Source organism: Gallus gallus, chromosome 31 (assembly GCF_016699485.2).
Source record: "Gallus gallus isolate bGalGal1 chromosome 31, bGalGal1.mat.broiler.GRCg7b, whole genome shotgun sequence".
NCBI classification, from domain to species: domain Eukaryota; kingdom Metazoa; phylum Chordata; class Aves; order Galliformes; family Phasianidae; genus Gallus; species Gallus gallus.
Genome location: NC_052562.1, coordinates 2,069,108 through 2,093,838, shown reverse-complemented (window position 1 = coordinate 2,093,838; position 24,731 = coordinate 2,069,108). Strand labels below are relative to the sequence as shown.

General features: G+C 53.8%; 3 protein-coding genes and 1 pseudogene across 4 annotated transcripts; 1 reads left to right on the top strand and 3 right to left on the bottom strand.

The window, feature by feature from the left end:
- Positions 1-275: 275 nt before the first annotated feature.
- Positions 276-3,288, bottom strand: GR42L5 (G-protein coupled receptor 42-like 5). 2 transcript variants are annotated; one of them, XM_046904775.1, is made up of 2 exons: positions 3,260-3,288; positions 276-2,102 (listed from the first exon to the last, which is right to left on the bottom strand). In XM_046904775.1, exon 2 carries the CDS (start codon positions 2,087-2,089, stop codon positions 986-988), a length of 1,104 nt encoding a protein of 367 aa, XP_046760731.1. In that variant the 5' UTR covers positions 2,090-2,102; positions 3,260-3,288; the 3' UTR covers positions 276-985.
- Positions 3,289-6,691: 3,403 nt separating this feature from the next.
- LOC112531163 (platelet glycoprotein VI-like) lies at positions 6,692-10,531 on the top strand. Its single transcript, XM_040654000.1, has 7 exons — positions 6,692-6,788; positions 7,828-8,025; positions 8,143-8,421; positions 8,502-8,813; positions 8,931-9,071; positions 9,169-9,206; positions 9,565-10,531. The coding sequence occupies exons 1-7, from the start codon at positions 6,692-6,694 to the stop codon at positions 9,712-9,714; spliced, it is 1,215 nt and encodes a 404-aa protein (XP_040509934.1). The 3' UTR covers positions 9,715-10,531.
- A 5,935-nt stretch (positions 10,532-16,466) lies between these two features.
- LOC112531329 lies at positions 16,467-19,399 on the bottom strand (annotated as a pseudogene).
- Positions 19,400-19,780: 381 nt separating this feature from the next.
- On the bottom strand, positions 19,781-22,669 carry LOC107049516 (leukocyte immunoglobulin-like receptor subfamily A member 2). The gene is made up of 6 exons (XM_046904889.1): positions 22,578-22,669; positions 22,469-22,504; positions 22,076-22,156; positions 21,684-21,995; positions 21,428-21,562; positions 19,781-20,642 (listed from the first exon to the last, which is right to left on the bottom strand). Exons 1-6 carry the CDS (start codon positions 22,606-22,608, stop codon positions 20,614-20,616), a joined length of 624 nt encoding a protein of 207 aa, XP_046760845.1. The 5' UTR covers positions 22,609-22,669; the 3' UTR covers positions 19,781-20,613.
- Positions 22,670-24,731: the final 2,062 nt, after the last annotated feature.

Sequence of the window (24,731 nt, the reverse complement as noted above, 5' to 3'; positions counted from 1 at the left end):
GAGGCGTGGAGCTGACCACTTTGCCTAGGCAATGACCTGGGTGCAGGCTCAGGCAGTCCCAGCTGCTGCAGACCTGCATGGGCAAGTTCTGGGGTGCGCACACTCTAGAGACCAGCACTGATTTTGGGGAAGAGCTTTCAGCCTCGTAGAGACCGCATCCAGATGTGTTGTTTGGGAGGCAGCTGATGGGTGAGCTGATCTCCGCAGTGTGGGGAGCGATGCTCTCGTGGCTGTCACTGCCACGAGACCAGGAACTCTGAGACAAATACATGACTGCTGAATAGGTTTTAATTAGTACTTTTGCCTTGTTATTGCACCTATGATCAGCTCTACAGGGTACAGGGCACATCCTGATCGAGGTGGGCTGCTGGCACTCTGCTTTCAGGCCGCAGATGTCCTCTGATCTGGGAACAGCCGCTTTCCATGGAGAGAGGGGCTGTGTGCTGAGGGATCTCCATGAAGTGCTGATGGCCCTGAAGTTATTGCCAGCTGTCAGGACACTGGGATTACTGGGGGCACTGAGGGCACTGAGGGCACTGGGGACACTGGGGACATTGGAGGAACTGGGGACATTCCTGGATATTATGGGCACTGCAGACATGGGGGACACAGAAGGAATTGGGGACAGTGGGGATGAAGCAACGCTGGGTCCACATTGATCCTTTGGTCCACATTGATCCCAACCCCATTGGACATCGGGGACAACATTAAGTCACACTCACGATTCTGCATTGACCACACTGGTCACATCGATGGGATCTCATTGACCCCACTGATCTCTACCATGTTTCCATGCTGACCCCAACCCCATGGGACAATGATACACTGACCAAGAATTGGTTGACCCACAAACATTGGACACGTCTGCGGGACCACGCTGACCACAAGGAATCTGGAAGCATCCCCATTTCTGACCTCCTACCCCATTAAGCCCACTCCAATCACAAGAACCTCATTTACCCCATAACCTCCTCCAGGTTGGGGCTCATTGTCTCTGCCAACACCAACCCCAAAACCCACACACTGTGCCCCAAATTGCTCCCACCATCCCACTGACCGCCCTCCGCACTGCACTGGAGGAGAAATAGAAGATGAAGGGGTCGAGCGCAGCGCTGAGGGTGGTGAGGAGCAGAGCGTAGGGCCTCCACTCAGGGCTGCGCTGCTGCACAAAGCCCACCACATGCGAGATGTTGTAGGGTCCAAAGCAGATCCCAAAGTTGACCATGGTGACCACAGCCAGCCCCACAGTGCGGTACTTCTTTTGCAGCGGGATTTGGGGTCGAGTGAGGAGGGCACGGATGAGGCCAATGTAGCAGAACATGGTGATGGCAGAGGGGATGAGGAAGAGGATGAGGAAGAGAGAAAGGCGCAGTGGGAGGACAAAGTGCAGCTGGGCTTGAGAGAAGTCATCGTAGCAGTGGTAGCCCAGGCTTGGTTGGGTCTCAGAGGCATTCTGGGAAGTCCACGGGGTGGTGGTGGGGATGTGGGGTGTGTTTGGGGTTGTGCAGGCAGAGGATTTGAGGCTGGAGATGTTGCAGTTGGTGTTGGGGCTGGAGATCCTGCGGATCCCGGATTCCCTGGTCTTGGTCACATTCACTCCCAAACCACCTTCCCCATCCGCCACAGACCCATTGATCCCAAACTCTCTGTGATATTCTGCCACAAAGATGATGGAACAATGGGACAATGCCATCACCCAAAGGATGGCACTGGCAGCCATCGTCCGCCATAACCTCCGGCGCCGGTTGTAGCGGTGCGGGAACACGACCCCAAAGTAGCGCTCCACACTGAGGGCAGCCATAAAGAGAGTGCTGAGGTAGATGCTGGAGAAGAAGCAGAAGTTTGCTATGGGGCAGAGCGCTGTGGGGAAGGGCCAAATCATCAAGGCTGCCTCTTCGGCCATCTTGAAGGGGAGGAAGAGGAGGACAAGCAGGTCGGCAGTGATGAGGTTGAGGAGGAGGAGGTCGGCAGCGGTGAGGTGGGGATGAGGACGGTGACACCAGATTTTGATGAGGAGGGTGAGGAAGGTGAAGACGTTGGCAGGAAATCCCACGGCGAAGGTCAGCGCGTGGACAGCAAAGACGAGCATGGCGAGAGGAGGGCTGTGGGACAAAGGGCACAGAGCTGTAGGGCAGGCTAGGGGGTCATACTGGGGCTACAGGATGGGCCATGGTATCAAACTGGGGCTATAGGATGAGCTAAGGGGTGATAGCAGAGCTATGGGTTGGACTATGGAGTGAAGGGGCTATGAGGCAGAGCTATGGGGCACAATTGGGGCCGTGGGGTGATAAGTCAATTTCTGGGCGTATGGGACAGGCAATGAGGATATGGGGTTGGATGTGGAGCTACGGGGCATGATATGGGGCAGGGGGGAGAGGTATGGGGTGATGAAGCCTGATATGGGGCTATGGGAAGGTGTTTGTGGTCCTAGTAATCCCGAAGAGATGAGAATGAGCACAGCAGGAGGAAGGCTCCGGGGCTGTGGGCAGAAAGCTATGAAGCAGGATATGGATCTGTGGGGCAGGACATGGGGTGAGATTTGGTGTCATGGGGCATGATATGCGATTATGGGGCAGGATATGGGCTCATACCATTCCTAAAGCAATGAGGATGAGGATGGAGGGAGGGAAGGCAGTGGGGCACAGAGCTGTGGGGATGAATATGGAAGCACGGGGCTGTGGGGCAGGAACATGGGGTTAGTGGTTATGGGGTACAGTGTGGAGTCATGAGGTTATGAGGTGAGGCCGCACAGCTTCCTCCACACCCACAGGAGAGTGCTGCCCCCATAAGGATTTAGTTTGGTTGATTAATGCATTTCCTGCTCAGAGTGAGAAGACGAGGAGCAGGGCACTGAGCCTCCCCATCTGGAAACCCATCACTGCCCCCAAATCCCACCACTTTCCCACAGCTCTCCACACCCCACAACTCATCAAAACCTCATGCCCCACCACAAAACCCTCCCTGCTACCCCACAGCCATATTTCCTGCCCCACAGCCCCACAGCCCCATGAACCCCCATCCCACCCCAGAGCTCCACATGCTGTCCGCTTGCCCCATGTCCAGCCCGTTGGCCTTGTATCAAGATACAGAGCACCATGATCCCATATCTCTAACCCATACTACCACAACCCCACATCCTGCCACTATGAGTCCCATGACCCCATATCCCACCCGATAACCCCACGTCTCTTCACCTTTCCCCAGTGCCGCACTACTGCCCCACATCCCTCAGCCCACCAGGAACCCCCCATGTGCTCACCTCCTCTGTTTGCCTCAGTGTCTGTGGGGAGCTGGGTCCTGCCCCATAGGTTAAGTGAGGAACTGACAGGGGTGGGGCCACACTTGGGGGCCACTCTCCGCAGAGGCCCTTTCTCCTTTGTCATGGGCTGGGGACGCCCCCTAGGCTGAGCGACACTACTTGAGGGAGATTTGGGGGAGAAAAAAATGAGGGGGGGGGGTGCACTTTTTATGGGACACCCCACAGGTGTGTAGGGTGGGTGCAGAGGGGTGGTCACTTCAAGGGGGTGTCCTATGGGGCAGCGGTGACACTGGAGGAAATGTGGTGTTTCCTGAACAGCAAACGTCTGCTGTGTGGTGGTGGGGAGCCCCAAAATTGGCGTAAATGTACAAAAATAGGAGGTGCAGCGCTGTGGGGCTGTGTCCCATAACTGTCTTCTCTCTGTACGTAGATCCAAATACCCCCCATCCAGCATTTCCCCAACGCCTGAGGAACAGGTGGAGGTAGGGACAAACATCAGCATCCAGTGCTGGAACCAGGGTTATCAGGGCACCATCTCCCTGCACCAGGGTGGGCAATCAGCCCCTGTCCAGCACAGGAACACCAATGCTGATGGCACAGCCATGGTTCAGTTGTAGCTGAGCAGTGCTGCACAGAGCCACAGATGGTTCCGCTTCTCAGCTTCTCACCCTGTGCTGCCAGCGAGGGGCTGGAGGGCACCAGGAGCTGGGAGGGGACAGCAGCAGGCCAGCGGACCTGCACTGCCAAAGGGATATCTCACAGCGTATGGCATCGGGTGAGAAATGGAACTCTGAGGGGAGCTGTGTGAGGTGGTGACGGGAGAGCAGCAGGGAAAGAGGTATACAGTATGGGAGGGAATGAACTGTGCTGGAGGTGGTGTAGAATGGTGTTCAGAATGATGATCCGGAATGGTGTTTGGAATGAGGAGCAAGTGGTGGAGGAATTGGCTGACCAACTCTGGCAATTCCAGTTCCACCTGCCAGGAGGAATCCAGGGACAGTTGGGTTCAGAAAGGAGTGCCCGGTTTGAGAGATTCCTAAGATTCACCTTTCTCCCAACTCACCGAGTGGGACGGGACATTTTCCTTGGCATCATGGGCAGAATGCCCTGGATAAAGAGCAAGAGGAATCCAGAAGGGCTATAACCTGAGTTGAGAAAGAAGGATTCTTGTTAGAGCCATGTCTGAGCTCTGTGGCAGCTCCATTGTGGAGTTTGAGGTGGCACAGTGATAGCAGTGCAGGAAGATAGATGTGTTGCGCAGCAAACCAAATGAGGAACTGAGTCACTGAGAGCGGTGATAAGGAGTTTGCAAGCTGAACTGGAAGTTGAGCCAAAGGTGTGCTTGCATGCACGGATAGCACAGCACAGTTTGCAGAACCATCTGCACGAGGGTTAGATCTGCTTTCAGAGGGTGTGCAGTTTTTGTACCTGTTTGCAATCCATGCATGATGGCCATCTGATGACCTCTCAACCTGAATCATGAGAACAGCTTTTCCATACTGTGAGAACAGCCTTTTGCAGACCTGGGGCGGATTCAAGCTGAAGGACAGCAGGCTTGTGTAATTGGAAGCTCAAGAAGGAAATGCGGAGGCCGCAAAACTTGTTGCCAAGTGAAGATAAGGAAGTAGAATTGATGTCCCACTGTTGCAGATAAGGCAGCAAAACAGATGGCTCAGCTCCATGTACCATCAGTGGGAACAGGTTCGTTCTGCACCACCTTGTAAGGCTGGAAATTCACAGCGACAATAATTACCAGCCTTCGTCCCATGTGGTCTCCAGGAAGGCAGTGAGATGGTGATGGGAGGACATTCCTTCTCTTTCTGCTCTGCCTGACCTCACAGCACAGTTAGGAGATATTTTCCCTTTCCCTTTGGTGTGATATATTACTATTGATTCCTTTTAAATTGGGTTATATCATACTTCTTTACCATTTTGAGTAAAAGGGTTTTCTCCTTATCTCAGACAGTTAACTCCTCTTTCTCATCTGACTTCCCGAGCAGGAAGGTGTGAGGATGGGAAGGGCCTAGCTCCTCCCTGCCATGGTGTCATGGTTTAGTAATTCTGCATTTTATTGGTATTCCACATCATAACAGCATGGAGAGCACGGGTAATTAAAGGGTTAGTACTCCAGGTCCGTGGATTGACAACCTTCCAGATACCTGCTTCTCAGAAGAGAAGAAGAACTGCATATCCCAGAGGACCTCACGGTCAGCGAAGGAAGATACGGCACAGAAGTCACGGGATCGGGCTCTGTCGGCTCTCTCTCTCTCTGGTAGCCACGCAGAGGGCTGGGTGTGCTTCCAAGCCATGCGCCCTCACTCAAGTAGGCCTTTTAGTTTTGGAAACTTTCTCTCTCTTGTTTTGTTTGATTTATTACCCTCAATTTCAATTAGATTGTATTACTTTGTGTTATCTTGCATTCCGATATCATGGCCAGCAAAGTAAGTATTCTTCCTTAGATCATTGCCGCTGTTCCATTCTCATTCCCTCTCTGAGCCCAGCTCCCGTTCCCCTACCCGTTTCCCCTTTCCCTTCCCATTTTTTTGCGTGAAACTGGGCCCATGGGCCTATTGCCGCCTTGTCATGAGCATAGATTGATCTAGATTGATCTAAATAGCTCCATGACATAGGGATTAGCCATAAACTGGGGGAGAAGAGAAAGTCTGTGCGTGGGAGGGCTGTGTGTGGGAGCAGCAGTGAGGGGAAGGGCAGGAGAGCGACTTCCCCCTTTTGGTGATGAAAGAGGAAATGCTGGAGAGTTTGTGAGCTCGATGGAGATTATGGAGTCCATAAGGAAGATTTTGTGGGGCTGGATGGAGACTTTAAGGGCCACAGGGAGATCTGGGAGCTGCATGAAAGATCTGCAGTCTCGATGGAGGTTTGGGGCTGGATAGAAATGTTGGGTTGGTTGGAGGCTTTGGGTCTGAATGGAGCCTTGTGGGCCTGGATGCAGAGATTGTGCCTGCCTGTAGAGATCAGAGTTGCATGGAGATTTAGGAGCTGGATGGAGGTTTCAGAGGGGATGGAGATTTTTGGGGATGGGTGACATTTATGGGGCTGGATGGTGGATGTGGGGACTGAACGGAGTATTTTTGGGTGGATGGATGGATGGCTGGACGGATGGGCAGGTAAGTAACAGAGTGATGGAAAGCAGCCCACACAGCTGGGAATCTGTCCTCAAGGACAGGGAGAGGAGCAGAGCTGTCAGATGTGTAAGGCCGCTTTGCTCAGGGCACAAGAGCTCTCCATCTTCAGTGCAGGCAGTCTGGAAAGGAAGGCAAGAGAGCAGCATGGCTGAAGCGGGACCTGCTGGTCAAAGTGGAGAGCAAGGAGCAGATGCACAGGCAGTGTCAGCAGGGCCAGGGAGCCTGGCAGGAGGGTGGTGCTGGTGCTGGTCTGTGTGGGGCTGGGGGCAGGAAGGCCAAGGCCCTGATGGAACTGGACATGGTGAGTGGTGCAAAGAAGAACAAGGAAGGCTTCGACAGGGCTGTCAACCTGAAAAGGAAAGCCCAGGAGGGCAAACCCAACAGTGAGTAATGCAAGCAGGCTGGAAACTACAGACAAGGAGAAGGCTGACTCCTTCACGAGGTATATGGGTTCCGCACACTGCCTCTGTGTGTCAGTAGATTCAGTCAGACTCAAAAATGCTGTCCCATATCCTGGGAGCAAGGCAAGGTCCATCCCTTGTTCCTGTCCTTCTAATTCAGACTGCAGAATGATTTCCTGATCTGATGGGTCTGGCAGCACCACGCACCCTTGCTGACTGCTATTCCGTTCAGCAGTGAATTGGCTCTGCAGGGCTGCCAATGGCCCCTGCCAGGATTTCAGCCTTCCATCAGCAGTGTGCCGAATGACAGCCTCTCCTTCTGGGCTGTCAGCAGCTCTGCTCCCAACACAGCGCACACTGTGCGGTTCTGAGCCCAAGGCATTCCCGGTGGGGAAGGGCACACAGTGCCCCTTTTCAGCTCCTCAGGAACAGGGGAGCAGCCCAGCACTGGCATTTCCCAGGCAGCCATGGCTTGGCCCTGCTCAGACCTGTCCCGGCATGGAGCCTTCGTGGGGGAGAGCTGAGAGGTTACCTCCAGACATTTCCGGGCCTGTCACGGGCACAGCTTTATCTACATAACTCTGTGACACCAGAGAAGCTGCATTTCTTGATGTCTCCTTTTTGCCAGGTGGTGACTTCAATCATTGCGTGAGTGCTCTCATCCCCCCTTCTGCACCAGCACTGCAACTCCTCAAAATGGACCATGATTGCTTTCCTCCCTGCATCTCTTTCTCTTACGTTCCTTCTCTGCTTCTCTCCAATTTCTTTCCTATCTTTACCTCTCTCTTCCTCATTTTCCTCCCAGTCATCTTTTATGCTTCTCCTGCAGCAGCCATGAGCAAAGACAGCCCAGGGTTGAGAGCGTGTGGGGCACCTCAACAGGCGCAGTGTGCAGAGTGTATCACTCCAATTGTTGCACCCCAGAGGGGCCCCACAGTGCAACCACCCCTATGTGCTAATATGTCCACATCAGGAGGTGACATCATATCATCCTGAAAAAGAAAGGGGAACTGACAGCAGCTCTCCGGCCATTTCCTTTCCCCTCTGCAGTCTCACTGTCCCCAAGCTGCTCCTGCCTCATGGAACCAATGGCCGTGGCCCTCATTCTCGGTGAGTGACCATGGGGATGTGGTGCCGCGGGGGTTGGTGGCCCGGTGTGAGACCAGGACCGTGTCCCTTGCAGGTTGGTGGTTGGTGGCAGCGAGCAGGGCACAGCAAGGTGAGCGTGGAGACAGGGGGAGAATGGGGACGGAGGGAGGGGTGCGTGTGGAGGGGGAGAGCAGAGGGGCCCAGGAGGGTGTGCAGGGACAAGGCTGACTGCTGTCCCCTGTCCTAGTGCTCCGACCCTCCCTGTCACTGCACCCCAGCCAGGGGGTGTCCCTGGGGGACAATGTCACCCTGCGCTGCCACCTGCCCCGGCTGGCTGCCTGGGTCTGGCTGTACCACGAAGGAGGTTGGTTTTACAACAAGAGGAAGAAGAAGGAGCAGGACGTGGCCGAGTTCTCCTTTGTTAGCACACTGCGGGTACACGCAGGTCGTTATCGGTGTCAGTACCGGGTGTCTGAGTCAGCCGAGGTGTCAGTGGAGAGTGACCCCGTGGAGCTGGTGCTGACAGGTGAGGACACTGGGGACAGCAAATGGCTCTGGCTGCTCCCCACAGGACCGTGTCCCACTGCTGTCCCCTCCCTCATGCAGATGTCACATATCCCCCATCCAGCATTTCCCTTCACCCTGAGCAACATGTGGGAACAGGGACCAATGTCACCATCCGCTGCTGGAACAAGGATTATGGGGCCACCTTCCTCCTGCACAAGGATGGGAGCTCAGACCCTCTCCAGCGCCAGGAGTCCAGTGGTGGGGACACAGCCACTTTCACCCTCTTTGGGGTGACTCCAGCTGACAGTGGCACCTACAGGTGCTCCTACCGCCTCTGGCGCTACGCCTTTATGTCCTCACCCCTTGGGGACAGCGTGATGCTGGAGGTGACACCCACCCCTGCACCCCCAGGTGGGTCTCAACCCCATTTGGGTACACCTGGTGCCACCCATGAGTGGCTGTTTCACCTCCCGTCCCCATGGAGGTGGTGGCTGGGGATGTGGAAACCCACACATTCCGAACCCACAGGTGCTGCAGGCAGTTCTCATGGGAACCTGGTGGTGGCAGTGGTTGGTGGCTGCACTGCTGCCTTTGTCTTCATCCTCGCCCTTATCATCTTCTTCCTCCTCTCTGCCCGCAGACATCGGACACAGAGAGATGAGAGCCCTGGTGGGGAAGGGGTTAAATGTCCTTATTTCTCAGTAGATCCCCTCAAACGTCCCTCAGGCTCCCCCATAATCTCATTCCCCTCCGTGTTTTGACACAGGTGCCCCCCCCAAAAAGCCTGAGGCCATGGAGTTCCAGGTGAGTGACTGGGTCAGGGAGCACCAAATCCCAGTCTGACCCTTGAAGTGCTCCCAGTCCCACATAGAGCCCCAAAACTCTGTCCATGGGGACCCCAAGGGACTCCCCACCCTCTCATGCTTTGTCCTAATGTTAAGCACACCCCCAAACCCAGCCCATGAGTAACTCCGAATCCGCATCGTAAAGGCACCCTGGACCCAGATCTGAGCCCCCTGATCCCCCTGACCCCTCTGATCCTTAAACACCCCTCAGACCCCATGGGCACTTTCACGCCATGTAGTAGGAACCCCAAACATCACCCTTGGGTGTCCCTCCCAGATCACATTTGGGACCCCCATTGTGGCACTCTGTATTCCAGCTGCGTTCCCCGGTGCCTTCCAGTGACAGCGAGGGTCTGACCTACTTGGAGCTACAAGCTGTGACCCCCAGCACACAGCCCCCCAGGCCCCCCACCGCCCCACAGCCCTCTGTTATCTACACCGAGGTGGCCGTTGGGGGGCGCCACTGATGCCTCCATACGTGTGCACAAACACGTGTGTGTTGTATGCACACACGTGTTTCCAGCATGCAGAGTGCACTTGTGTTGTGTGTGCTCACCATCACGTGTGCACTGCATACAGGTACCACTGCAGGTGTTCATATGTTACCTGCGTGTGCACCATCCCATGTGCACAACAGTTGTACACAGATGTGCACTCCGTGATTAACTCCGTTCCTTTGTGTCTGTGCGATGCCACGTGTGTACACCAGTATATGTGCACAGTAGTGCATGTGTGTGTCCTTAGCATGCTTTCTGAGACTGGTAAGGAACGCATGAGGTGACCAGCAACACTTTGTGGACAGCTCTTCGTTCCAAAGCATTGCTTTGGAGCCGTTTGATTTCAAAGAGAAGCTCTCCACAAATGGATGTGTATTCCTGCTCCGAGCCTTGGCTGACTCCATCGTGGTATCCACCCCAGCTGACTGGGAGAGGTGCGACTCAGGAGGCAGAGAAAGATTCACCTCCCTCCAAACCCACTCAGAGGGACAGTGCACGTCTGCTCCCTGTGCCTGCACTATCCGTGTCCTCACTGTGTACGTGTGTCCTCACCATGTGCCCCACATCAGCACCTCGTCTGTCCCCACAGCACACACATGTCCCTCCCGTGTGCGCATCTCCAGCTCCACATCCCAAACCAGCACCCGACCCACCGTGGTGTTGGGGCAGGATTCCCATTTCTGGAGGGTTTTATCCCACATTCCTGGATGAGAATTCTGATTCCAAAGTGTTTCACTCTGCTTTGTGAGGGAGAATTCCTATTTCTGAAGGTTTTACCCTTCCTCTACCTCTGAAGGTTTTCATTCCTTCTTCTGGGGATAATTCTTGGATCTGAAGGGTTTTCACCAACCTCTGGGAGGAGATTTCCCATTTCCAAATGTTTTTGTCATCATTTCTGGTAGAATTATCATTTGTGGATGTATTTGTCCAAACTTTTGTGAAAAATTCCCCAAATTCTTGGGGAAAATGCAGCCCCAGGAGCAGGAGATCCAGCCAGAGAAGGACAGATGAACGGATGGCCAATGTACAGGTGCAAACCGTCCCCAAACCACTGAAAAAATGAAATGGTAACGCAGGAAAAAAAAAGAAAAAAAAAAAAAAGAAGAGTGTGGGGTTGGAGAGGAGAGGAGAGGAGAGGAGAGGAGAGGAGAGGAGAGGAGAGGAGAGGAGAGGAGAGGAGAGGAGAGGAGAGGAGAGGAGAGGAGAGGAGAGGAGAGGAGAGGAAAAGAAACAAGTCATCTACAGGCCATGAATCCGCGAAATGCTGGCTCACATTCTGAGAGCAAGGCAAGGTCCATCCCTTGTTCCTGTCCTTCAAATTCAGACCGCAGAATCATTTCCTGATCTGATGGACCTAAAAACACCACACACCCTCACTGAGTGCTATTCCATTCAGCAGTGAATTGGCTCTGCAGGGCTGCCAATGGTTCCTGCCAGGATTTCAGCCTTCCATCAGCAGCGTGCTGAATGACAGCCTCTCCTTCTGGGCTGTCAGCAGCGCTGCTCCCAACACAGCGCACACTGTGTGGTTCTGAGCCCAAGGAGTTCCCACTGGGGAAGGGCACACAGAGCCCTTTTCAGCTCCTCAGGAACAGGGGAGCAGCCCAGCACTGGCATTTCCCAGGCAGCCATGGCTTGGCCCTGCTCGGGCCTGTCCCAGCATGGAGCCTTCCTGGCGTAGAGCTGTGTCATGGTTTTGTAACTTGGCTATTGGTATTCCACATCATAACATCATGGACAAAAGAGAAGAACTACGTGTCCCAGAAGACCTCACAGTCAGAGAAGGAAGATACATCACGGAAGATACGTCATCTGGTTGCACGCGGTCTTCTTCACTTTCGCTTGCTGCCGGGAGAGGAGTGGCTGTGCTTTGCAAGCCGGGCGCCTTCATCAAGTAAGGCTTTCGGTTTCGGAAACTCTCTCTCTCTCTCTCTCTCTCTCTCTCTATCGCTCTTTCGCTCTCACTCATTTCATTTGATTTATTATCCTTACTCCCAAATAGATTGTATTATATCGTGTCATCTTGCATACCAACATCGTAGTTAGTAAAATACGTTCTCCTTCTTACATCGTTGCCACTGCTCCGTTTTTTTTTTTTTTGTTTGTTTGTTTTTTTTTCCTCAGGAAGCCGGGGGGACCCGCGAGCCTACTGCCCCCCAGTGACAAGCACAGATCTATCTAGAAAATTCTGTGACGGGGTGAAAGTGCCGTTTGGGATTTGAGGTCACATCACGCAGGCCTCATTGGCCTTTGCACTCTTGAGGGGTTCACCTGCATCAAAAAGGGGAAAGGGTGTGAGAAACACGCTCAAGATCAACAATTTCTAGTCAGGCCAAGGTCTCTTTGAAGAGCAGTTTGTTCCTTATTGCAGTAATGGGCGCATGCCCCCTACTGATCAGGGAGAAATTATGCAACCAGGAGGTGAAATCCATTCCGTTACGCACTCTGGGTCAGACGCAGGTAAAGCCTCCCCTGGCACCCTGGTTGAGCATCTCATGCTCACAGTCTTCTGACGCTGTCGCTATGTTACACTTGCATAGCTTCATTACACTTCCATACCTCTGTTACACTTCCATAGCTTTGTTACACTTCCATACAAAGTCTGTTAACAACCCATTGTCTTTGGGTATGTTCTGGACTTTTTATAGCGATACGAGGACAATACTGTCACTCGTTTTGACCCTCACCTTTACCCTAGTGCCTGTGTCAATTCTACCTAGGTTGTAACTCCCCACTCTCAACTTTACTCTGTTCGGCAACTTTCTTTGGGAAAGGCAACTTATCCTGGGCTACATACAGAAATACTGGAAATTTGCACTGCAAAAACACAATCTACCTCTCACAGAGCCACTGCCATTGGTGCCATGAGGCAGGAGCAGCCTGGGGACAGCGAGACTGCAGTGGGGACAGAGAGTGGCCGGACAGCTGCTGTCAGTTCCCCTTTTTAGTTAGGATGATGTGATGTCACCTCCTGATGAGGCGATATTAGCCCATCTGGATGGCTGCACTGGGTGGTTCCTGTGGGGTGGAACAAGTGGAGAGGTGCACACTGCACACTGTGAGTGTTGAGGTGCCCCACACGCTCTCAACCCTGGGCTGTCACACACTGTCCCCAAAGGGCTGTGAGTGCGTCCCTTGGCATGGTGTCCCCCAACGCATGCCACACTCTCTGCACAGTGCCCCAATAGGGCAGTCTGTGCTTGCCTGGGCTCTCCAGGGCAACAGAGTCAGACACTGACTCAGAGGAACGAACAGAAGACCATTTATTGAACTGTCCACAATCAGTCAATCAACTGCCCTGCAATGAAATTAAGGGACTTACAATAAGAAACAATGAATGAGCAATAGAGAGAAAGGATACTTTGGTACTGGTTTTATTGCCTTCTCTGCTACCTCCAAGCAAATTGAGGTTATGGCTGCTGCAGGAGAAGAGTAAAGATGACCGGGATGTAAATGAGGGAGAGAGAGAAAAAGAAAGAAAAGAGAGGAAATGGAGAGAAGCAGAGAAGGAACGTAAGAGAGAGGGAGATGGAAGGAGAAAAGAAATCGTGGTCCGTTTTGAGGAGCTGCAGTGCTGGAGCAGAAGGGGGGATGAGAGCGCTCATCCAATGGTTGAAGTCTCCACCTGGCCAAAAGGAGACAGCAAGAAATGCAGCTTCTCTGGGCATCCCTTTGTGCCTGCTGGTGGGCAGCTGAAGCATCGCAAGGATGTAAAGAAGTGAGTTCACAATGACACGTTGGTCAGAAATGTGTTTGTACCAGAAAGGTGCTTGTGGTGAAGCAGTGCCATTGGTGGGCACACAAAGGCTGAACGGTTATCTCACGGCATCTCGTGCATTGCAGCCTCTGTTGTTCTGGCAAGAGCCTTGTCTTGCAAATGTTTGAGAGGTAGCAAGCAGAGAAAACCTGTCAGAAAATGGGTTTTGTTGTTCCACTGCACTTGTGTGGAGCAGAGTGCCCGTGTGAGGATTTCCCGCGGTGAGGTTCCTGCAGCACGAGTGATGGCACTGCTGAGCACAAGGAGCACATTGCATCCATGGCCGCTGTGCCATGAGCACACGCTGCAGGCCAACGGGCTGAAGCATCCAGAATTGCAGGGCAGCACTTGGAGAGGAGAAGCAGCGCCAGCACAGGGAAGGAAAGAGCCCTGAGAGCTGTGATGGCCCAGAGGGAAGGAACAGCTCAGCGCTGTGAGCAGCAGCTCTGAGGCTGCTGTACTGCTGAGAGCAGTTGTGTTGGAACACTCTCTGCTCACAGCTGTGGGGATCTGCACCCTTCAGGCCCCACGTGGGGCACCACAAGGACTGTGGTGCTGTCACCCAGCAGCAGCTCAGCAGCACACAGCTTTTATTCTCACTGACCCCTCCCAGTGGGATCCCGGAGAGACTCAGAATAAAAAGCCACAACTTTTTGGTCAAGATCAAATCTATTTGCCACGCGACAACAGGAAGAGAGAAATAACAATAATGGCTATAGTATATGTCTATATATGTGTATTTATGTGCAGATAGTTATAAGGAAATGCCTCACAAAGCAGTGCTCACCACCTCCCAAGTGATGCTAGAAGCAGAACAGAGGGAGGGGAGCATTTTGGGTTTAGTGCGTTTAGAGTTTTCTGGGATTGAAATCGTTTGGAGTTCATCAGTGATGATTTGGGGGTGCTAGATTTGGGGTATTGGGTTTGTGTGGAAGGAGCTTGTGAAAAGGAACTCATCATCAAGTTGCCCTGAAGGGGAACGTGGGGTCTGCCCTAAGTGAGGAACCTGGACTGAAGAGGTGTCAGTGAGGTCCTCCAGCACCCACCTCGGCAATGGGTTGGTAACAGACTTTGTATGGAAGTGTAATGGAGCTCTGGAAGTGTAATATAGCAACAGCGTCAGAAGACTGTGAGCCTGAGATGCTCAACCAATGAGTGCCAGCAGAGGATTTACCTGCGTCAGACCCAGGGTGCATAACGGAATGGATTTCACCTCCTGGTTGCATAATATCTCCCTGATCAGTAGGGGGCATGCGCCCATTACTGCAATAAGGAACAAACTGCTCTTCAAAGAGACCTTGGCATGACTAGAAACTGTTGATCTTGAGCGTGTTTCTCACACCCTTTCCCCTTTTTGATACAGGTGAACCCCTCAAGAGTGCAAAGGCCAATGAGGCCTGCGTGATGTGACCTCATATCCCAAACGGCACTTTCACCCCTTGTCACGGAGTTATCTAGATAGATCTGTGCTCGTCACAGGGGGGCAGTAGGCTCGCGGGTCCCCCTGGCTTCCTGAGAAAAAAACAACAACAACAACAAAAAACGGAGCAGCAGCAACGATCTAAGAAGGAGAAATTATTTTACTAACTACGATGTTGGTATGCAAGATGACATGATATAATACAATCTAATTGGGAGTAAGGATAATAAATCAAATGAAATGAGAGAGAGCGAAAGAGCGATAGAGAGAGAGAGAGAGAGAGAGTGAGAGAGTTTCCGAAACCGAAAGCCTTACTTGATGAAGGCGCCCGGCTTGGAAAGCACAGCCACTCCTCTCCTGGCAGCAAGCGAAAGTGAAGAAGACCGCGCGCAACCAGATGACGTATCTTCCGTGATGTGTCTTCCTTCTCTGACCATGAGGTCCTCTGGGATACGTAGTTCTTCTCTTTTGTCCATGATGTTATGATGTGGAATACCAATAGCAAAGTTACAAAACCATGACACAAGCTGAACTGGAAGTTGAGCCAAAGGTGTGCTTGCATGCACAGATAGCACAGCACAGTTTGCAGAACCATCTGCATGAGGCCTTTGTGAGACAGCATCAGTTACAGATAACTGTTGCTGACCTGGAGGAGGAGGATGTGGTGTCCGACTGTGGCAGACCTGTGAGGGAACAGGTAGGTGTGTGTTGCTAAGAAGTGGCCTGCTACTGCCCATGGCAGGAAATGGGAGATACAAAATCTAGATGTGATGATAAGGCTGTCCCTCAGTTTCACCCTTTCACCAAAAAAGAATATCAAAATGAGGATGGGGAGCCCCTGGGGATGACCACAAAAAAGAGCCCATTGCCATCAAGCTGGAAGGAATCTCAATGGAGAAACTGAGACCGAATGTGTGTGCAGAATCTCCTCAGCTGGTGGTGTTGGCACTTGGGCTTACTGAGGGTGAGGACCAAGTTTACTGTAGTCTGGGAGTCTTCCTGACTGTGAAAAGAGAGCAAAGCTTTTTCCTTCCCTTCCCTTCCCTTCCCTTCCCTTCCCTTCCCTTCCCTTCCCTTCCCTTCCCTTCCCTTCCCTTCCCTTCCCTTCCCTTCCCTTCCCTTCCCTTCCCTTCCCTTCCCTTCCCTTCCCTTCCCTTCCCTTCCCTTCCCTTCCCTTCCCTTCCCTTCCCTTCCCTTCCCTTCCCTTCCCTTCCCTTCCCTTCCCTTCCCTTCCCTTCCCTTCCCTTCCCTTCCCTTCCCTTCCCTTCCCCTTCCCCTTCCCCTCCCCTTCCCTTCCCCTTCCCTCCCCTTCCCCTTCCCCTTCCCCTTCCCCTCCCCTCCCCTTCCCCTTCCCCTCCCCTCCCCTCCCCTCCCCTCCCCTCCCCTCCCCTCCCCTCCCCTCCCCTCCCCTCCCCTCCCCTTCCCTTCCCCTTCCCTTCCCTTCCCTTCCCTCCCCTTCCCTTCCCTTCCCTTCCCTTCCCTTCCCTTCCCTTCCCTTCCCTTCCCTTCCCTTCCCTTCCCTTCCCTTCCCTTCCCTTCCCTTCCCTTCCCTTCCCTTCCCTTCCCCATTCATTGTCATCCACCCTACAAATCATTATCCACCACAAAACCCTCCACCAACACCCAAGATCTCCATCTTCATCTAAAATCTGCATACACCTCCAGTGTTCTACATACAGCCTCAAAATCCCAGGTCATCCTCGAAAACTTCCTCTGGCCCCCAAACCTCCATTCACCCCATGACCTCCACTCAGCACCCAGGCCTTCATCCAGCACTAAAAATAAAAACAAAACTCCATTTGATCCCTAAATGTTTTCTCCAACCCCACACACTCTAGAATGGGAACTTTACGCTATAAGAACTGTATCAAACTACCCAGAAGCAAGAAGCCTACCTCAAAAGGAGGATGTAACCTTCCAGGAAAGAGAATTTTCATTAAAAGTTCGGATAAACGCATCCACAAGAAATAATTCTGCTGGGAATGATGGCAAAATCTTCTGAAATGGTAAATCCTGCCCAAAAGTCAGGTAAAATACTCTAGAACTGTGAATTGTCCTGAAAAGGTGGAATAAAACCCTCCTGAGGAAGAGGAAAGGTAAAACCTTCCAGAAATAGGAATCCGCCTTCAAAAAGAAGAATAAACCCTTCAGAGTAGGAATTCTCCCACAGGAGTGGGTCGGGGGGGAGGGGGAGAAGGGGAACTCTCCAGAAGTGGGAGTCCTGTACCAGAAATGTTGCGGGATTGCTGCTGGTTTGGGTTCGAGTGATGAAGATGTGCCATGGGGCACATAATAAGGACACACGTGTGCACTATTGTGTACATGTATCAGTGTACGCGTAAGAGGCACACAAACACATACAGAGGCACAGAGCACAAAGCACACATGTGTAAATTAATTGAGGACATGTGATGGTGTACACGCATGTAATTCACATGAACACATGCAGTGGTACATGCATGTATTGCACACGTGGTTGTAAGCACACACAGCACACCAGCAGTGTGCACGGTTGAAGTGCATCTGTGCACACTACATCCACGTGCATGTCCACACATATGGGGGACATCAGTGGGGTCCCCCAGTGCGCACATCAGCGTAGATAGTGGGGGGTTGGGAGTCAGCAGGAGGACCAGGGGACCGAGTTGTGGGGGGCTCCGCTTGCAGCTCAACATAGGTCAGACAGTCGCTGTCACTGCATGGCGCCTGGGGACAGAGAGGGACAGGGGAGTGTCACTATGGGAGTCCTCAGTTTGCTTGGGGGGAACACCCATGTTGTAAGTATGCAGGGGGAGTGTCCAAGAGGATGGGTTTGGGGCTGAGATTTGGGGTCCCTAGGGGTCAGACACTGGAGACCGTGGGCAGTGTTGAGGTCCCATTCCTCAGTTTGAAGATGCCCGTGGGGTCTGGGCGCTGTTCAGGGCTTGGTGGGCACCAGGGTGTCTGGGAACTTAAATGTGGGGCTTGGGGAGCCCCCCTGGTGCAAATTAAATGTTTCCATCGGCTGGATTTGGGGATGCACATGAAGTTGGGTTAAGCCACATGGGGCTGAGAGTCCTATGTGCTCCCAGTGGGCAAGGATTGGGGTTCCCGAGCTGGGTTTGGGGTCTGAAGGGCAGACTGGGATTTGGGATTGCCTGACCCAGACACTGACCTGGAGCTGCACAGCCTCGGGCCTTCTGGGGGGTGCACCTGCAACAAAAAAAAGGAGAGAAGAGAGGAGTGGGTGTTAGGGGGGACCTGAAGGACGCATGGAGGATCTATAGATGTTGGAAGCCATTTAACCCATTCCCCACCATGGCGCTTATCTCTCAACCTCTGGCATCTGCGGGTAGTGAGGAGGAAGAAGATGATGAGGAGGGGGATGAACACAAAGGCGACAGCACAGCCCCCTGCCACTGCCACCACCATGTTCCTGTGGGACTCCACGGCAGCACCTGTGGGGTCCGGGTGATATGGATGTCCCCATCCCCAAACATCATCCCCACGGTGATGGGATGCAGAGACACTGCCACACATGGATGTCACTGAGGACATGCAAATGGAAGCTGACACCTACCTGGGTGTGCAGATGTGGGTGTCACCTCCAGAGTGACGTTGTCCCCAAGGGGTGAGGACAGTAAGGGGAATTAGCCTTTGATGAGGTAGGAGCACCTATAGGTGCCATTATCAGTTGGGGTCACCTGAAAGAGGGCGAAGGTGGCCATACCCCCATTATCGGGGTGCTGGCGCTGGAGGGCAGCTGAGCACCCGTCCTTGTGCAGGAGGAAAGTGGCCCCATAATCCTTGTTCCAGCAACAGATGGTGATGTTGGTCCCCATCCCCACGTGTCCCCCAGGGCTCAGGGAAATGCCGGGTGGGGGGAAGCTCAGATCTGTGTTCATGGATGGGACAGTGATAGGACACAGCCATGTGGACACAGCATACAGCAACCGCTGTCTCCAGTGTCCTCACCTGTCACCACCAGCTCCACGGGGTCACTCTTCTCTGATGTCTTCAATGGCTTCTGCACCTGATACTGGCACCGATACGTCCCTGCATGTTCCCGCTTTGTGCAAATGTAGAAGTCAGCTACATCCTGCATCTCATACTTGTCCATGCAGGAAGTCCGACGCTGATCCTGGCAGAGCTGGATCCTGCTAGCCAGCTGGGGGAGGTGGCAGCGCAGGATGACAGTGTCCCCCAGGGACAACCCCTGGCTGGGGTGCAGCGACAGGGAGGGTCGGGGCACTAGGACAGGGAACAGCAGTCAGCCTTGTCCCTGCACACTCTCCTCAGTCCCTCTGCTGGCACACTGACCACAGTTTCCTCCTTCTGTCCCCATTCTCCCCCTGTCCCCATACTCACATTGCTGTGCCCTGCTCACTGTCACCAGCCGCCAACCTGCAAGGGACACGGTCCTGGTCCCACTCAGGGCCACCAACCCCCGTGGCACCACGTCCCCACTGTCAATCACCGAGGATGAGGGCCACCGCCATTGGTGCCATGAGGCAGGAGCAGCCTGGGGACAGCGAAACTGCAGTGGGGACAGGGAGTGGCCGGACACCTGCTGTCAGTTCCCCTTTTTGGGCAGGATGATGTGATTTAACCTCCTGATGTGGCAATATTAGCCCATAGGGGTGGTTGCACCGTGGGGTCCCTCTGGGTTGGGACAACTGGAGAGGTGCACTCTGCACACTGCGCCTGCTGAGGTGCCCCATACGCTCTCAACCCTGGGGTGTCGCACGCTGTCCCAAAGGGCTGTGAGTGTGTCCCCTGGCATGGTGTCCCCCAGCGCACGCCACACTCTCTGCACAGTGCCCTAATTGGGCAATCCGTGCTTGCCTGGGCTCTCCAGGGCAACAGCGTCAGACAGTGACTCAGAGGAACAGAAGACCATTTATTGAACTCTCCATCTGCAACCAATCAACTGCCCTGCAACAAAATTAGGGGACTTCCTAGTAGCAGTGAATGAGCGACAGGGATAAAGGATACTTTGGCAGTGGTGTTATTGCCTTCTCTGCTACCTCCAGGGAAATTGAGGTTATGGCTGCTGCAGGAGAAGACTAAAAGATGACTGGGAGGAAAATGAGGAAGAGCGAGTAAAAGAAAGAAAAGAGAGGAAATGGAGTGAAGCAGAGAAGGAACGTAAGGGAGAGAGGTGATGGGGGGAGAAAAGCAATCATTTTGAATCCATTTTGAGGAGCTGCAAGACAGAAGAGCAGGAGGGAGACTCTGGGAGGGATCTCCAGGAGGTCAAATTGGAAGTGGGGTGAGTGGGTCTTCAGTGGAATTGTGGGGTTGGACTGGGAAGGATTTGCAGGTTATCTAGCAGAGGTGTTTTGTTTTGGGGTGGATTAAGGAGTACTTGTGATCTCAAGGAAAGTAACGGGATTTGAGGGGAATCAGGAAGGATTTGGGGGTGAGAGAGGAGAATTCAGGGATTTGGTGGACTTTAAATGAGATGAGCTGCACACGGGAGGATTTGGGGATGTTTGATTTCTTGGGATTTAGGGGTATAAGGATGGGATTGCTGTATCATGGAGCTCCAAGTGGGGAATTTGGGGTGTGTCCCATTCAGAGCACCTTAAAAATGAAGTACTGTCGGTGTGGGAGTATCAGCAGGGGTCCCCCACTGCCCACATGGGTGTAGATAATGGGGGGCTGATGGGTGGCCGGGAAGCAGGGGTCACAGCATGAATTTCGGCGTAGGTCAGACGCTCACTGTCACTGGGGGGGCACCTGGAGACACAGGGGAACAGCGGGGTGCCACCATGGGGGTCTCCCACATGCTCTGGAGGGGGACCGATTGTGTTGGTATTTGGGAGTGGTGTTCAAGAGGGAGGGTCTGGAGCTGTGCGGTCCTTCTATTTGGGGATCCCAAGGGGGGATGGTTGGGGGTCCTGCTGTGGTTTGGGGGTGCCCACGGGGTCTGGAGTGTTAAGGGACTGTCGGACCATAGCGGATTAGGTTTGTCATCCCTGTGGGTCATAGATTGGGGTTCCATATGAGAGGTTTCTGGGGTACCTTCTAGTGGGTTTGTGGGTGCACTATGGGATCTGTGGTGTGCTTAGGGCCTGGAGGGCTCCAATGGGTCTCGAGGCTGAGATTTTGTGTCTAGGGATTCCCCCCGGATGCAGATTTTGGGTTCCCCGTGGGCTGGATTTGGGAGGCATGTAAAGTTAGGGTGAGCCATATGGGGTTGTTGGTCCCGAGGTGTAATTCTGGGCAGGGTTTGGGTTTCCCTGGTGAGGTTTGGTGAGGCCCCAGGGGGAAAGTTGGGAGACGGGGTTTATGACCCGGACAATAATCAGGAACTTCACAGCCTCATGCATTATGGGGGGGCTCCTGAGTCAGAAAGTGGGTTATGGGGTGACCTTGAGTCACACTCCAGGAGCACAATCGGGAATTGACAGGGGATGAAAGGGAAGGCAAGGGACACCTGGGAGGGTCTATATGGGATAGAAGGGCAGGCGGGGGACACTGCAGGGATCAGTAGTGGATGGTAGACATTTAAACTTGCTCACCACAGTTGTCATCTCTCCGTATCCAGAGGCTGCGGGCATCGATGACAAAGAAGACTCCGAGGCCAAAGACGAGTGCAGCCACAAAGCCCCTCACCAGTGCCATCACCACATTGGCACGGGACTGCTCCTCAGTACCTGTGGGGTCTGGGAGTTTGGGTGTCCCTATAGCCAGCCACAACCCCCATGCAGACTGGATGCAGACACACAGCCACCCATCCATGACAGGGGGGCATGCAAATGGGGGGCTCAGACCCACCTGGGGGTGCAGGTGTGGGAGTCACCTCCAGCATCACGCTGTCCCCAAGGGGTGAGGACAAGAAGGCGTAGCGCCAGGGGCGATAGGAGCACCTGTAGGTGCCACTGTCAGCTGGGGTCACCCCAAAGAGGGTGAAAGTGGCTGTGCCCCCACCACTGGAGTTCTGGTGCTTGAGAGGGTCTGAGCTCCCATCCTTGTGCAGGAGGAAGGTGGACCCGTAATCCTTGTTCCAGCAGCGGATGGTGACATTGGTCCCTGTTCCCACATGTTGCTCAGGGTGAAGGGAAATGCTGGATGGGGGATATCTGAGATCTGCATGAGGGAGGGGACAGCAGTAGGACACGGCCCTGTGGGGAGCAGCCAGAGCCATTTGCTGTCCCCAGTGTCCTCACCTGTCAGCACCAGCTCCACAGGGTCACTCTTCTCTGATGCCTCTTCTGACCAAGACACCTGGTACTGACACCGATAACGACCTGCGTGTTCCCGCAGTGTGCTAATAAAGAACTCGGCCGTGTCCTGATCCTTCTTCTTCCCCTTCTTGTACGGCCAACCTCCTTCCTGGTACAGCCAGACCCGGGCAGCCAGCCAGGGGCAGGTGGCAGCGCAGGGTGACATTGTCCCCCAGGGACACCCCCTGGCTGGGGTGCAGTGACAGGGAGGGTCGGGGCACTAGGACGGGGGCAGCAGTCAGCCTTGTCCCTTCACACCCTCCTGAGCCCCTCTGCTCTCCCCCTCCACTCGCACCCCTTCCTCTGTCCCCATTCTCCCCCTGTCCCCATACTCACGTTGCTGTGCCCTGCTCGCTGCCACCAGCCACCAACCTGCAAGGGACATGGTCCTGGTCCCACACTGGGCCACCAACCCCCGTGGCACCACGTCCCCATGGTCACTCACCGAGAATGAGGTTCACTGCCATTGGTGCCATGAGGCAGGAGCAGCTTGGGGACAGTGGGACTGCAGAGGGGAAAGGAAGTGGCCAGAGTGCTGCTGTCAGTTCCCCTTTCTTATTCAGGATGATATGATGTCACCTCCTGATGTGGACATATTAGCACATAGGGGTGGTTGCACTGTGGGGCCCCTCTGGGGTGCGACAAGTGGAGAGATGCACTCTGCACACTGCGCCTGTTGAGGTGCTCCACACGCTCTCAACCCTGGGCTGTCATGGTTCATGGCTGCTGCAGGAGAAGCGTAAAAGATGACTGGGGGGAAAATGAGGAGGAGAGAGGAAAAGAAAGGAGAGAAATTGGAGAGAAGCAGAAAAGGAACGTAAGAGAGAGAGATGCAGGGAGGAAAGCAATCATGGTCCATTTTGAGGAGTTGCAGTGATGGTACAGAAAGGGGGATGAGAGCGCTCATGCAATGATTGAAGTCACCACCTGGCAAAAAGGAGACATCAAGACATGCAGCTTCTCTGGTGTCACAGAGTTATGTAGGTAAAGCTGTGCCCGTGACAGGTCCGGAAAGCTTCAGAGGAGACCTCTCAGCTCTCCCCCAGGAAGGCTCCATGCCGGGAGAGGTCCAAGCAGGGCCAAGCTATGGCTGCCTGGGAAATGCCAGTGCTGGGCTGCTCCCCTGTTCCTGAGGAGCTGAAAAGGGGCACTGTGTGCCCTTCCCCACCGGGAATGCCTTGGGCTCAGAACCGCACAGTGTGCGCTGTGTTGGGAGCAGAGCTGCTGACAGCCCAGAAGGAGAGGCTGTCATTCAGCACACTGCTGATGGAAGGCTGAAATCCTGGCAAGGGCCATTGGCAGCCCTGCAGAGCCAATTCACTGCTGAACGGAATAGCAGTCAGCGAGGGTGTGTGGTGCTGCCAGACCCATCAGATCAGGAAATAATTCCACGGTCTGAATGAGAAGGACAGGAACAAGGGATGGACCTTGCCTTGCTCTCAGAATGTGGGACAGCATTTTTGAGTCTGATTAAATCTACTGACACACAGAGGCTGTGTGCGGAACCCATATACCCCATGAAGGAGTCTGCCTTCTCCTTGTCTGTTTTTTCCAGCCTGCCTGCATTACTCACTGTTGGGTTTGCCCTCCTGGGCTTTCCTTTTCAGGTTGACAGCCCTGTCGAAGCCTTCCTCGTTCTTCTTTGCACCCCTCACCACGTCCAGTTCTATCAGGGCCTTGGCCTTCCTGCCCCCAGCCCCACACAGACCAGCACCAGCACCACCCTCCTGCCACAATCCCTGGCCCTGCTGACACTGCCTGTGCATCTGCTTCTTGCTCTCCACTTTGACCAGCAGGTCCCACTTCAGCCATGCTGCTCTCTTGCCTTCCTTTCCGGACTGCCTGCACTGGGGATGGAGAGCTCTTGTGCCCTGAGCAAAGCGGCCTTACACATCTGACAGCTCTGCTCCTCTCCCTGTCCTTGAGGACAGATTCCCAGCTGTGTGGGCTGCTTTCCATCACTCTGTTGCTCATCTGTCCATCCATCCATCCACCCAAAAAAACTCCATTCAGTCCCCACATACACCATCCAGCCCCATAAATGTCACACATACCCCAGAATCTCCATCTCCTCTGAAACCTCCATCCAGCCCCTAAATCTCCATGCAACTCTGATCTCTACAGGCAGACACAGTGCATCCAGGCCCACAAGGCTCCATTCAGACCTAAAGCCTCCAACCAACCCAACATTTCTATCCAGCCCCAAATCTCCATCGAGACTGCAGATCTTTCATGCAGCTCCCAGATCTCCCTGTGGCCCCAAAAGTTCTCCATCCAGCCCCACAAAATCCTCCATCTGGACTCCATCATCTCCATCGAGCTCACAAACTCTCCAGCATTTCTCCTTCCACCACCAAAAGGGGGAAGTCAGCTCTCCTGCCCTTCCCCTCACTGCTGCTCCCACACACAGCCCTCCCACGCACAGACTTTCTCTTCTCCCCCAGTTTATGGCTAATCCCTATGTCATGGAGCTATTTAGATCAATCTAGATCAATCTATGCCCAATAGACCCGTGGGCCCAATAGCTCGCAAAAAAAAGAGAAGGAAAAAGGGAAAGGAGTAGGGGAACAGGACCTGGGCTCAGAGAGGGAAAGAGAAT